General features: G+C 38.4%; 1 protein-coding gene across 2 annotated transcripts in view; it reads right to left on the minus strand.

Annotated features, from left to right (window-relative positions):
* Window positions 1–4,831: 4,831 nt before the first annotated feature.
* Window positions 4,832–13,656, minus strand: part of IFT56 (intraflagellar transport 56) — a 35,214-nt gene continuing 26,389 nt past the window's right edge. The window contains exons 13-18 of one of the 2 annotated variants that reach the window (XM_063427403.1): window positions 12,379–12,467; window positions 11,683–11,766; window positions 10,691–10,760; window positions 7,622–7,728; window positions 5,350–5,483; window positions 4,832–5,032 (exon numbers count right to left, since the gene is read on the minus strand). In XM_063427403.1, coding sequence (XP_063283473.1) covers window positions 4,921–5,032; window positions 5,350–5,483; window positions 7,622–7,728; window positions 10,691–10,760; window positions 11,683–11,766; window positions 12,379–12,467 — 596 coding nt within the window. In that variant the 3' untranslated portion in view covers window positions 4,832–4,920. Of the gene's footprint in view, window positions 5,033–5,245; window positions 5,265–5,349; window positions 5,484–7,621; window positions 7,729–10,690; window positions 10,761–11,682; window positions 11,767–12,378; window positions 12,468–13,656 lie in introns of those variants that run through there. The other variant, XM_063427404.1, reaches the window with a different exon arrangement.

Raw genomic sequence — 13,656 nt, forward strand, 5'->3', positions numbered from 1 at the left:
GGGGGACAATTGGATTGATGTTTTATCACCCTTTTGCCCCCCCCCCCTCCTAGTTTAAATACATCCTAGCAAAACCTCTGAACTGCTCACTGAGAACATTTGTTCCCTTTTGAGAAAGATGCAAACCATCTTTTTTGTACAGTTTATTTCCATTCCAAACAGAGCTACCATGAGCAATAAAGCCAAATCCTTGCTCCCGACACCATTCACCAAGCCACAAGTTAAAGTCCCTAATACGCATCCGCCTGTCATTCTGAGTGTTATGCACAGGCAGAACTTCAGACAATGACAATGTGGAAGCAACCTGCCGTATATCATTGGCAAAAACACTAAAAACTTCCTTAACCTCTGAAACCTCATTGCAAGCCAAGTCATTTGTCCCTAAATGGACAAGTACATCCAATTCCCCTTCCTGCTTTGCTTGCTTAACAATATTACAGATACGTCTCCTGTCTCTGTGAGCAGTAGCTCCGGGAAGACACCTCACAAGACCACCATTGTCCATCTCCACACCTCTTATGATGGAATCCCCCACCAACAACTGCTTTCTATTAGGCCTCACCATAGTCTTCAAGCCTCTCTGCACAACACCACTAGCCTCAGTGCCTCTCTGCACAACTCCACTAGCCTCAATGCCTCTCTTCACAACACCACTAGCCTCAGTGCCTCTCTTCACAACACCACTAGCCTCAGTGCCTCTCTGCACAACACCACTAGCCACAGTGCCTCTCTGCACAACACCACTAGCCTCAGTGCCTCTCTGCACAACACCACTAGCCTCAGTGCCTCTCTGCACAACACCACTAGCCTCAGTGCCTCTCTGCACAACACCACTAGCCTCAGTGCCTCTCTGCACAACACCACTAGCCTCAGTGCCTCTCTGCACAACACCACTAGCCTCAGTGCCTCTCTGCACAACACCACTAGCCTCAGTGCCTCTCTGCACAACACCACTAGCCTCAGTGCCTCTCTGCACAACACCACTAGCCTCAGTGCCTCTCTGCACAACACCACTAGCCTCAGTGCCTCTCTGCACAACACCACTAGCCTCAGTGCCTCTCTGCACAACACCACTAGCCTCAGTGCCTCTCTCCACGACACCACTAGCCTCAGTGCCTCTCTGCACAACACCACTAGCCTCAGTGCCTCTCTGCACAACACCACTAGCCTCAGTGCCTCTCTGCACAACACCACTAGCCTCAGTGCCTCTCTGCACAACACCACTAGCCTCAGTGCCTCTCTGCACAACACCACTAGCCTCAGTGCCTCTCTCCACGACACCACTACACTCTGAAAGTGCAGAAAATGAATTATGTAGAGCAACAGACTGTGCAATATGCCTTTTATCCACAACTCCAAGTCTACCAGATCCTACAGTAATCCATCTCATAAAAAAAAAAAAACTTCCACCACAGTAAAGATGGACCTAACTTCTCTAAAATGTGGTGTATCATGCCTCACAGTAACGTCTGGGTACTCACGCGAATGTATGTTATTAAAAATAATAATTGAAGTAGGGCTGATAAATCATAAATATGAGAATTTAAAATTAATAGGGCCAGAGGTTCAGATTGTGCCTGAATACATATAGTTCATCCCTTGCAGGCATCTATGCATGTAAATGAAGTAATTTATGCATGCACAGCGATGTAGAGGAAAGTTCAAAGGAATGGAGTTTTAGTCCGAGATGAAAAAGGATGGAAAGTAATGCTTTCAACCAAAAGGTGAACATATCACTTGTCCTCTGCAGGTTTATCAGAAATGCAGCTCTGCATACACATAGATGTAAGAGTGAAAATTGTCCATGAGGCTAAAATAAAAACAAAATTTTTGTAGCAGACATTTGCATGTATAGTTTAATTCATGGAGTAAAAACAGTTGTTTAATTTAAATCTGTAAAATTCAAACAAGAGCTGTATGCAATCTCACCATATTTTACATTTTCTATAATTTTCCTTTAATAGTACATGGACCTCTTTCATACTAAATGCCAAAAATAAATTGTATATTATGAGTGGTATAATTAGTTAACCTAATTGTTAAGCACACAATAAGCAACAATAACATTTTGTCATATTAACTTTAACCTTTGATTTGCCCTTCAAGCTTTAGGCTAAAGTATTTAGTGTATATAAGGGGGTAGAGTGATGGGGTGTGGAAATGAGCAGAAACAATGTATTACTAAAGGAGTCACCTCAACACTATCTTTTAATATAAGGATTCTTCCAACACATTTTAAAAGGAAAAAGATTCTGTGTTAAAGTATATGTAAAAAAAAAAATTCTCCATCTTTCTTTTAATATTTGACAGGTTCTTCAGCCATATACATACACCTTGGGTCAGACAGTGTTTGGATTGACAGTTAGTTGGTCTGATGATGTCATTGCACTGCGCAGGGAGTGAAGCAAGAAAGACCACAGAGACTACAGAGGTTTTCAAACAGTATCTGGCTCAGTTGTGGAACCAATATAGTGAGAGCCCTGGTGCAAGTATTTTTGTGATTGAATGTGTGGTGTTGGTTTTTGAAGTAAAGGGTTTTTGTATATGATTTTGCCATTTTATACTGGACTGTGTTTATTTGTAATAGTTATGTTTAAATGCAGAGGTGTGTTTGTATGTAGTGTTGGCTTTTAAATGCAGATGTAAGCTTGTGTGTAGTATTGGTGTTTGAATGAAGGAATATATTTGTATATAGTGTGTGCTTTTAAATGCAGGGATGTATGCACATATAGACACTGCCGCATACATATTTACACAGATACACATACATATTGACACAGATACACTGACACACACACAGATAAACACATATAAACACACTGTCCCCTTGTTTTCTCTTCCCTGGTGCCTGAGCCGCCGTCTCCTCCTCCTCTCTTCTCCTTTCCATGCAGTGCTCTGTGTGAATCTGGGAGGAAGTGACCTGGCCGGCACTCACTACCTCACTTTGCTGTCGATACTACAGGGTTAAAGCTGTTAAAGCGATACATTGCCAAACCGGGCCCTGTTCACCAATACCCATTGGTTAGCCCTAAGTGCATAGGCCATTTGATGCGCCCTGGTGCAGCTGCATTACATGCATCGGTTGTAGTTCCGCCACTGTTCTGACCCAAGGTGAATGCATGTGGATGAAGGATCCTGCCATATACTAAAGTAGGGATGAGATTATATTTTCATTTTTACATATACACAGAATATATTTCCTTTCTTGCTGAAAAACCTAATGAAAGGATCATTATATTAAAAAACAGTGTTGCTGGTTGTCCTTGAAGCACATGGTATTAAATTTGCATCTTTAGCTGCTGTCTTAAACCATTAACAGTTTCATGAAGGTGCTAATTATGCTATATTACCTTATCAAAAGGTATCCATTCCCCATTTCTGCCTAAACCCCTTCCCTTGTTTCTATTGTACGCCTGGTTTCTGTTGTTACTTTGGCTGAAACTACCTTCATCTCTCCATCTGGGATTATGCCTTCTAGAATCTTTCTTCTTCACGACTGTCTGCAATGAATGTGGTATTAATATATTTATCAAGTTCCAACTGAAGTATCTCTACCCATTTAGAAAATCCAGTATTTTATTAAAGACACAAAGACTCATGTTATCTATTATGCTTCACTCTTTCTTTACTTTCTTCAGCAGCAAAGAAAAAAAACAATTGAATATAATGGAAATTATAAAAAGACATAGTAATGCAAGTAGCATTATACACATAACAACACATCAGCCAATCGAAATAGAGCAAATCCTATAAGAGGGAGTGGACAAGACATCAACTTCTTCTTTCTTCGCTTCTCCCTCAGCTAACACTGGAATCTTTGGTCTCACTGGGTTTTACTCTTTGGGATATCTCATATTTTGTTTATTTTTGGGGCCCATAGCATCTCTAACACTTGATAGCTTAGTGTCAGCCAAAATAATAACAATACGGTGTGCAGCAGATTATATGGAACTGTTAACCGCATACTTCCAAACAAGGGCAGTCCCAGAATTGGGATGCTTGCGGGAGGGTAGTAAAGGGGGTGGGTCAGTGATGCAATCGTGTTACTGTCTCGGTCCAAAAAAGGCGGACCTGCACAGGAAGGGGGAGAATCTGCCAGAAATGGGGCATGCCCTCCCACATTACTGGAGTGCCTGTCATTCATGTTGGCCAGCTTACTGAGGTCTGACCCTGCAGGGTCCTAGTGCCCTAAACAAAGCGTAAGCATGTCTAATGAAGCACTCGTGCTATGATTATTGGGGATAGTTCCTTGGTATCCCCAAAAGCAGGACACAAGGAGAGGACGCTAATATCGGAATTAATATCTCTATGAACGTTCGGCAATTGAAAACATGGTATCTGAAGAGCTAGGTATGTGGTGGTACTCCAGGTGTCAAGTTGTTTTATTTTCCATGCAAAGCAAGTCCAATAGTGGACATTTAGTGATTCGTTGTGAATAAACCCATGTAAGATACAATTATACTCCCGTTTTTATGGCAGTATCTCAAAGTGGATGGGGATGTGGTCTTCTTTTGGGACAAGGGATTTAGCCAAATTAATCAGATGGATTGTAAATAATCGTTTACAGCTTAATATTGAGCATAGATTGAAACAAAGAATAAAAGGTGTATAGTAACATGGGTGGGAGGGAGGCCCTATGCTTCTTGTTTTTCTTTCGTTTGTCGTTAGTTAGAACTAATGGTTGTAAGGCAGTCATTATCAATATTTATGTTTTCATATATACCTGTTTCACTTCCCATTCATTCATTCTCTTTTGTAAAATTCTGATAACTACTTTTATAAAGGACCACTGAATACATTTATAATTATATAATAGTTTAATGAACTGGTTTTGCATAATACATATAAAAATACATATAAAAAGTGCAATATTTAGAAGCCATTAATTGAAGATTGCTCTGTTGGTCAGAATGCTTATGTTCACACAGGTACACGGTTATCTTTGCCCCATTTCTTCAGAATTCTAATAATGTATTCCACTTGTGTACTCCCTGTACTTCTAAGTAAGTGCAGTACTTCTCTTAATGTTTCTCTGATTAAAAAACAAACAACATTTAGTTTTGAAACTGATAGTAGATGATCAGATGTTTTCAGTGTATATTCTAAATTAGTTTATTATTGATTAAAAAACACACATTACAAAGGGAGAAGGTGGATCCCAGAGGAAGAATAATTACATGTAAGGGATTAAAGAAGAAATATACATACATGGTTTAGTGCAAGTACCGAATCAATAAAAACAAACTGATTTTTAAATGATGAATCTAGATAAAAACAATGTTAGAGAGGAAATGTATGCTACATTTAGCCCTACACTACATTATTTGGTCCGTATAATGAGATACTTACTTGGGTTCACGACCTGCCAAAATCATCTGAAATATTCCGACACAAGCTCCTCGCTTCCCCTCCCAGTATTCAGGACTGGGATCAAGCCTCTCCAGCACATCAAAGGCTTTAGCAGAGTAATAAAACTGACCCATCTGATTAAAATGACAAAATGTATTAGTAAAATCATCACTAAAATAAAATTTTTGGGGGCCTATAGCATCCCTTTAACACTTGATAGCTTGTAGCACACATATATATAGTATACACAGTATTCAGGCTCGCTAGCAATTTTCTTGCATAACGAGTAAGATATAATTATACAGCGCTGCGGAATCTGTTGGCGCTTTATAAATAGCAGTAATAAATAAATGATGTGTTTAAGTCTTTCAGTGCCAGGAGAGTGCCACTCATATTTCTTTGCACTCAAAGGGTTAAACCAATGGTAAATTTTTTTTAATTTTTTTAAAACTACCGTATATACTCGAGTATAAGACGACCCGAATATAAGCCGAGGCCCCTAATTTTACCCCAAAAAACTGGGAAAACGTATTGACTCGAGTATAAGACTAGGGTGGGAAATGCAGCAGCTACTGGTAAATTTCTAAATAAAATTAGATCCTAAAAAAATTATATTAATTGAATATTTATTTACAGTGTGTGTATATAATGAATGCAGTGTGTGCGTATGAATGCAGTGTGCGTATGAGTGCAGTGTGCGTATGAGTGCAGTGCGCGTATGAGTGCAGTGCGTGTATGAGTGCAGTGCGTGTATGAGTGCAGTGAGTGTGTATGAGTGCAGTGTGTGTGTGTATGAGTGCAGTGTGTGTGTGTATGAGTGCAGTGTGTGTGTGTATGAGTGCAGTGTGTGTGTGTATGAGTGCAGTGTGTGTGTGTATGAGTGCAGTGTGTGTGTGTATGAGTGCAGTGTGTGTGTGTATGAGTGCAGTGTGGGTGTATGAGTGCAGTGTGTGTGCGTATATATTAATTGAATATTTATTTTCAGTGTGTGTATATAATGAATGCAGTGTGTGTGTATGAGTGCAGTGTGTATGAGTGCAGTGCGTGTATGAGTGCAGTGCGTGTATGAGTGCAGTGCGTGAGTGCAGTGTGTGTGTATGAGTGCAGTGTGTGTGTTTGAGTGCAGTGTGTGTGTGTATGAGTGCAGTGTGTGTATGAGTGCAGTGTGTGTGTGTGTGAGTGCAGTGTGTGTGCGTATATATTAATTGAATATTTATTTCCAGTGTGTGTATATAATGAATGCAGTGTGTGTGTATGAGTGCAGTGTGTATGAGTGTGTATGAGTGCAGTGCGTGTATGAGTACAGTGTGTGTATGAGTGCAGTGTGTGTGTATGAGTGCAGTGTGTGTATGAGTGCAGTGTGTGTATGAGTGCAGTGTGTGTGAATGCAGTGTGTGTGAATGCAGTGTGTGTGAGTGCAGTGTGTGTGAGTGCAGTGTGTGTGAGTGCAGTGTGTGTATATGAATGAAGTGTGAGTGTGTGATGCAGTGTGTGTGTTGTGTATGTGTTGGTGGGGTGGGGTGGGGTGGGCATTTGATATATTATTAATTATTATTTTTTTTAATTTTTTTATATTATTATTTATTATTTAAATATTATTAATTTTTTTTTTTATTATCTTTTTTTTTTCGTCCCCCCTCCCTGCTTGCTAGCTGGCCAGGGAGGGGGGCTCCTTCCCTGGTGGTCCAGTGTCATTGGTAGTTCAGTGGGGGGAGAGGGGTGCTGGCAGAGCTGTACTTACCTTTCCTGCAGCTCCTGTCAGCTCTCTCCTCCTCCGCGCGGTCTGTGCAGCTCCCTCTGTCAGCTCCCAGTGGAAGTCTCGCGAGAGCCGCGGCTCTCGCGAGACTTACACTGGGAGCTGACCGAGGTGCTGAACGGACGGCGCAGAGGAGGAGAGAGCTGACAGGAGCTGCAGGAAAGGTAAGTACAGCTCTGCCTGCACCCCTCTCCCCCCAGTCTGTATTATGGCAATGCAAATTGCCATAATACAGACAATTGACTCGAGTATAAGCCGAGTTGGGGTTTTTCAGCACAAAAAATGTGCTGAAAAACTCGGCTTATACTCGAGTATATACGGTACTTTAATATTTCATGAGCCAAATAGATCATAAGGTGGGATTTTCTAAAGGAGGAGGTGGCGTCAAATTCCATGGGTGAAAGTCTGGCACCCCACCTTCTTAAAATGTCACCACCCACCACTGATAATAGCACCAGCAAATAGAATACAGAGTGTATTCAGCTCTGATACAACCTAATACCGTGAGGCACGAACCTTATAACAATCATTGGCAATCAGCTGTAGAAGACTAAATGACTCTGCTGATGTTTCCATCTTCAAATATAACTCCCAGGCCATCCTTGGATTTTTGTTCATTATATCTATAGTTAAGAAAAAAAAAAATTAAGAAAAGAAACGAGATTATAGCAAACAAGCAATATTGTTTTATACATTTGCTTCAGCTTTTATTGTTAGTATGTGTAAGTGGTCTTGCACAACTATATGTTCAGTTCAAGAAAATGTATTCTCTTCACAGAGAAACATGATTATTAATGTATTAATACAAATAAGTTATATAATTTAAAATTCACTGAAATACCATTCATTTTCATAATACATTAAATAATCCTTAGAAAGTCATGGAGTTAGTGACATTTCTTTTATGCACCCCAATAAGCACCACCAGAGCTTGTGTAAAAGAGGTTAAGAGTTACCGTTATGTCGGTAGCACTTTTTGAGAGTTAGCTCCAAAACATTTTTGAGACACTCTGCACACTGACAAAATTTCCATTAATGCATATAGAGAAAGTAAATGTCCCAATGTAGGAAAACATAGATAACTGTTGCATTCTGGCACAGGATGCCAAGTTGTGTCAGCCCAGCCTTTCATTTAATGCATATCCCCCCCCCAAAAAAATTAAAAATCAAAAACATTTCCATTATCTAACTTTTAGTTAGCCTATAGAATGTTTTTAGCCTGAATACATTATTTCTCTTTATAGGGTCAGTAAATCATATATATGTATCCATGATTGGGTAATGATATTATGATTCTCTCCCTTGCAGTGGGAGTTTGAATATTAGCAGCGTTTCACAGACATTCTGATTTAATACAAATTGCTTTCCCTGATATTACTTGTTCAATTATTGACCTAGTAACATGAGGGAAGAGTTCCTGATGCTTTGGAAACAATAATGAATGTGGATGAGGTCATCACTTAAAGGGAAACTCCAGTGCCAGAAAAACGATCCGTTTTTCTGGCACTGGAGGGTCCCTCTCCCTCCCACCCCCCAATCCCCGGTTACTGAAGGGGTGAAAACCCCTTCAGTGACTTACCTGGGACAATGAGCAGAAGTGGTCTGGGTGCCTAGAGTGTCCCTTTAACTAAGGCATCTGTGTGGTTAGCATATAAGTCTGTTAGAAGCAAGGGGGGGGGGCAGGGGGGGTTGGCAGGCTGGGGGGAGATTTTCCCCTTGAGCTATTGGCTCATAATTCTGCAACAAGAGGTTAGTTGGGATATCGTTATCTGTTTGCAGAGTACTGTAGGAGTGAGACAGCAGACAGCAGATTCTTTGCTCGCCCAGCACTTTGTGGGTATGTGATTTAGATGGTGGCTTAAAACCTCAATACTTTCCAGGCCTCGACTGGTTCACTGGGATATTTCTCAAAACACTGTAATATCTAGGGTCTTACCCAGAATGCCAGACTGCGGTATTTATGTTGTCCCTGGAGGAGTTTGCAAGTGGCTGTGAGGTGAGACACTAAAGTGCTCAAGAAACCTGTCACAAATGCTGGTTTTCGTGGATCCCAGGGAAATAGATTCTGCGCCTCTAAAGCACGAACGGATCTCCTTGAATTCTACCTCATATTTTAGATATTACTTTGGGGGAGTGGTATGCATCGCTTCAGACAGTATATTCCACGGTTCATTGTCTAAATTTAGCAGAAACGCAATACAAACGACTTAATAGGTGGTATCTGACACCAGCACAAATGGCAAAAATTTTTCTAAAGGAAATGTATTACTGTTGGAGATGTGGACATATACACACAAATGAAAAACACATTTGGTGGGATTGTCCTTTGATACAAATAGGCTGGAATGAAATCCTAACAAAAATCAATAGGTTATTAGAAATTAGACAAGTATGGACACCTGAAATGGTGCTGTTGCACCTTAAGATGACAGCCTTAGCCTATAATAAAAAAAATTATACTTATTCATACATTTTTAAAATGTCAATAGCAAGAAATTGGAAATCGGAACAAGTAGAATCGTGGCAAACTATAAAAGAGGTTGTAAAATATCAATGCAAAATGGAAAGAGGTATTGGATATGGAATAAGTGGGTTGAGATTCTGGAAACAACACACTAAATAGTGCACTCTTTCCTAATTGGAGATTCCTTTACATTTCTTTTTTTGTTTGTCCTCCTTTTTATTTACCTTGCTCCTACTTAGAAATATGCCTGACAAATGGGATACTTATTTTTGAATCTATAAGACGAGCCCCTGGAGGACAACAAACCTAAGGTCTTATGAGCTAGTCTGTCTCTAATACTTTGTATATATTGCATTGTCAATAGTATTGTATGTGATCATGAGATATAAGCATTTTTATATTATACTCAATGTGCAAACTATGAGTATTTAAGCACGTTATATGTATAAAGTAATATAAAAACTTTAATAAAAAGAATAGAATTTAAAATAAAAAGAAAATATTTAGAAAATTGGGCAGACTAGATGGGCCGAATGATTCTTATCTGCCGTCACATTCTATGTTTCTATACCAGCTGAAGAAAAGGCTTAAGTCCATTACTTTTAACCTTTCGCACAACTTCAGTTTCTGCTGTTACTGGATTTTATTTCCAAATGGGAAAGAATTCTTTAAATACTTTTGATAGATTTTGTTTGTTATATGGGAGACTTAGGGGATCGGCAACTCCTGGTACATGTTGTTATACCCATAAATGTTTTTCTTTAGATTTTTTTGTATAGATGTTGCTGTCTTCTACCAGAATAATTGCACTGATGCACTTCACAGAGACTCAATAATGGTTTATATTTTAGAGAGGTTTAGCCATTTTATGTTTTCATTTGGGAGTTAAATAGACAATGTGTGGGCATCTGTACACCTTTCTAATAATTTGTAGCTGCCTTACCAAAGGATTTTTTAATGTGTCAGTGTTATGTTACAGTGGGTAGTATAATAGATTAATGTTTTCTGAAGAGATGGGACAGTTGTTTTTGTTCTCAAGTATATGGTGAAACTTGTTTTGAATTTTTATTAGCAATGAAAATAAATGGCTTATAATAAACCTTTATGTTATTGAAACTTACAGCATCGGGCAAGCCAGCTAAGGTAAATATAATCATTTTTAATCTTCTCATTCTGGATTAACAGAAATGCCTAAAGAAACAGAGAGAGAATCAAATAAAAAATAGAACAAAGTAAATCATGATAAAGAGGTGCAGATATAAGCTATCAAAGTTAGTAAGAAAAATACATTGTACAGTAACAAAAAATAAAATAAAAATAATAATGCATATAATTAATGTAAATTACTGATCCACTCTAATTATTAAAGGGACACAACAGGCAGGGATTTGCAATGCTTGAGGGCAAGGTAACAGGCAATTGTAGACTGTTGCAATAACATATGAACTTGAGTGCTCCATTTAGCACTATTTTGCTGTCCTGACTAAAATAAAAAAAATTGTGCTTTTTATGTAACTACACATATCATATTTTATTGTTTACAGACTTCTCTATCGCACTATACAATTTGTTTTAGTTATTTCCTTCTGTGCCCGAAATATGCTAAGCAGAAAGCAACAAACATGAGCATTTTACAAAAATGCCAAATAGCAGAGTATCAAATCCCACAAAAAAAATTACAATAATATATTATACAATATTATGATTCTGATTAGTTCACAGAGGAAATCAAATTATACAACCCCTCTATTAGATACATGCAGTTCGGCCACAAAATTGAAAGCAACAAAATGCATAACTTGTATGTCTTATTTAAAAGTTCTCCATTGAAAGATAGACATTTTATATTCCTCCATTCCTTCTGTTTATTATAATCCCCAAATGTCATTTTGTCGAAAATGTATAGCCCTTCACACTGAACCTTTTTTGCCAGAGATAGCTATAATCTTGCAAATATAGGTTAATTTAACAACAATTGTTATGGACTAGCTAAATGCTTAATTAAAAAATTGACGGCTGATCGGACAGCGGAGTGTAAATGGGATGGCCTCAGTATTTTATCTTTATACATATTTGGGGTGGACAAAAAGTACAGCACCTCTTAAAAACTTACCTCTTCAGCCTCCTTGTAGTTGCCAGCTGCTGCTTTGGCCTGAGCATAGTTAAAGTTAAATGTGTCATCGTTGTAGAAGTAACTCTAAATAAGAAAATGGATATAAAAGTTGACTTTAATAACATTTTAAGAAAAAGTTATGTCACATGGCCAACAAATCAAGTAAGTAACCAGTTCTGCAATAATAGAAATCTTAAACAAGAAATAAAGGCTATATAAAAAAACAGCTTTAAGACGTGTGTGTTTTTTCCTCCTTGATGGGTACCAAGTTGTTTACTTTGCTCCAGCTCAACACACGTTATGTTTATTTAGAACAGGGATATATTTAACCAGTATGAAACCACACCTTAATTCAAAACCCAATTTAAATAATGCTCCTAGGTACACAGACTTTATAATGTATCCTTCTCTCCCAAAGCTTTACAACCAGAGTATTGGTATATAACATCATACACCTGCACTCTGCTTCACTAAGCAGGCCAATAATTATAGGGAACCAATTCTACAGTCAAAGATTGGACACAGACATGGCAAAAAAAACTGCTCCCATTTCAAGTCCACTAAGAAAGGTAAACAGGAAGTGCATGTGTCACCAAGGAATGTATCGCCTGGATATATTTTTGCATGCAGGTATGTGTTGTTGGACATATGTGGGTGAAGTTCCACAAGAAAAAAAAAAAATCTAGTTGTACTTACCTTAATAGAATTAAGGTAGATCAAAACATCTTCAAACTGCCGCAGGAGAAAAAAGCATGAGGCCATACATTGCCTCCCAGGTATTGTATCTAAAACAACAAAAGAAGCGTAAGTATGTATACAATATTTTTCCAGGTATACAGCAATATGTCTGCAAATATACAGCACCTTGTGTAAGTAATCAACCCGTCTTGGATGCTTCCACATTTCATATTATTATACCCTACTTCTTTAAAGACCCAAGATTTATATTGTTCCATGGCCCACAAGTAAAATAAATCTTATCCTTTATACCACCATTTTTTTCCAAAGTTAGATGTCATAATATTTTTATTTATAAAAAACACACTGTATTTTGTTACCTCACATAGCTATCCTACTGCAGTAAAGACCACAGTTCTACAGTACAATAATATTGCATCTATACCTTTGCCAGGTTTGCTGGACGCTAACATAGGGTTAAATTACACATTGAGTTTTTAGACCTGGATATCTACATCGAAGAGGGGAAAATCAACACTAAGACTTTTAAGAAAAGCGTTGACTGTAATAGTTTTATTCCTTTTTAATAGCCATCACAAATCAACATGGTTAAGGAACATACCACAAAATCAGTTTAGGAGAGTAAGACGTGATTGCTCGAACAATGAGGTATGTAAGTCACAAATGGAAGAAATGAAACAGAGATTCCTGAATAAGGGATATCCTTCAACATTATTGGAAGAATCTATGAACATAGCACTAACCACTCCAAGAGAAGACACTCTATGTAAGAAACCAAGTACTACAGAATCACTTAACTCAGCACCCACTTTTATTACCAAGTATTAATCACCAATCTCATACGATACACAAGATACTGAGAAAGCACTGGGGGATTCTCAAGAATGATTCAACGTTATCAAAACTTCTTGACAATCAACCTCAGATTATTTTCACCAGGGCATCCAATCTGCAACTCATGCTGGCACCCACTTTTAAAACTGTGAATGCTAATTCGGACCAAGGTACATCTCATGGTTTTACAAGATGCAAAAAATGTTTAACATGCAGGAACAATCCGTCTCTAGAAGACTCCATTACCAAATTTAAATCTTTTACCACCCAAGAAGAATATGACATCAAGACTAATATGGACTGTACCACGTCGGGAGTCATACATCTAATAACATGTCCATGCTCTCAACAGTATGTTGGACGTACAAAGGGATCACTTAAAATATGCATTGCAGAGCATATTAGAAATATCAAGAAGGGACTCCCAACACATAACCTTTC

The sequence above is a fragment of the Pelobates fuscus genome, chromosome 7, assembly GCF_036172605.1.
Source record: "Pelobates fuscus isolate aPelFus1 chromosome 7, aPelFus1.pri, whole genome shotgun sequence".
In the NCBI taxonomy this organism is placed as follows: domain Eukaryota; kingdom Metazoa; phylum Chordata; class Amphibia; order Anura; family Pelobatidae; genus Pelobates; species Pelobates fuscus.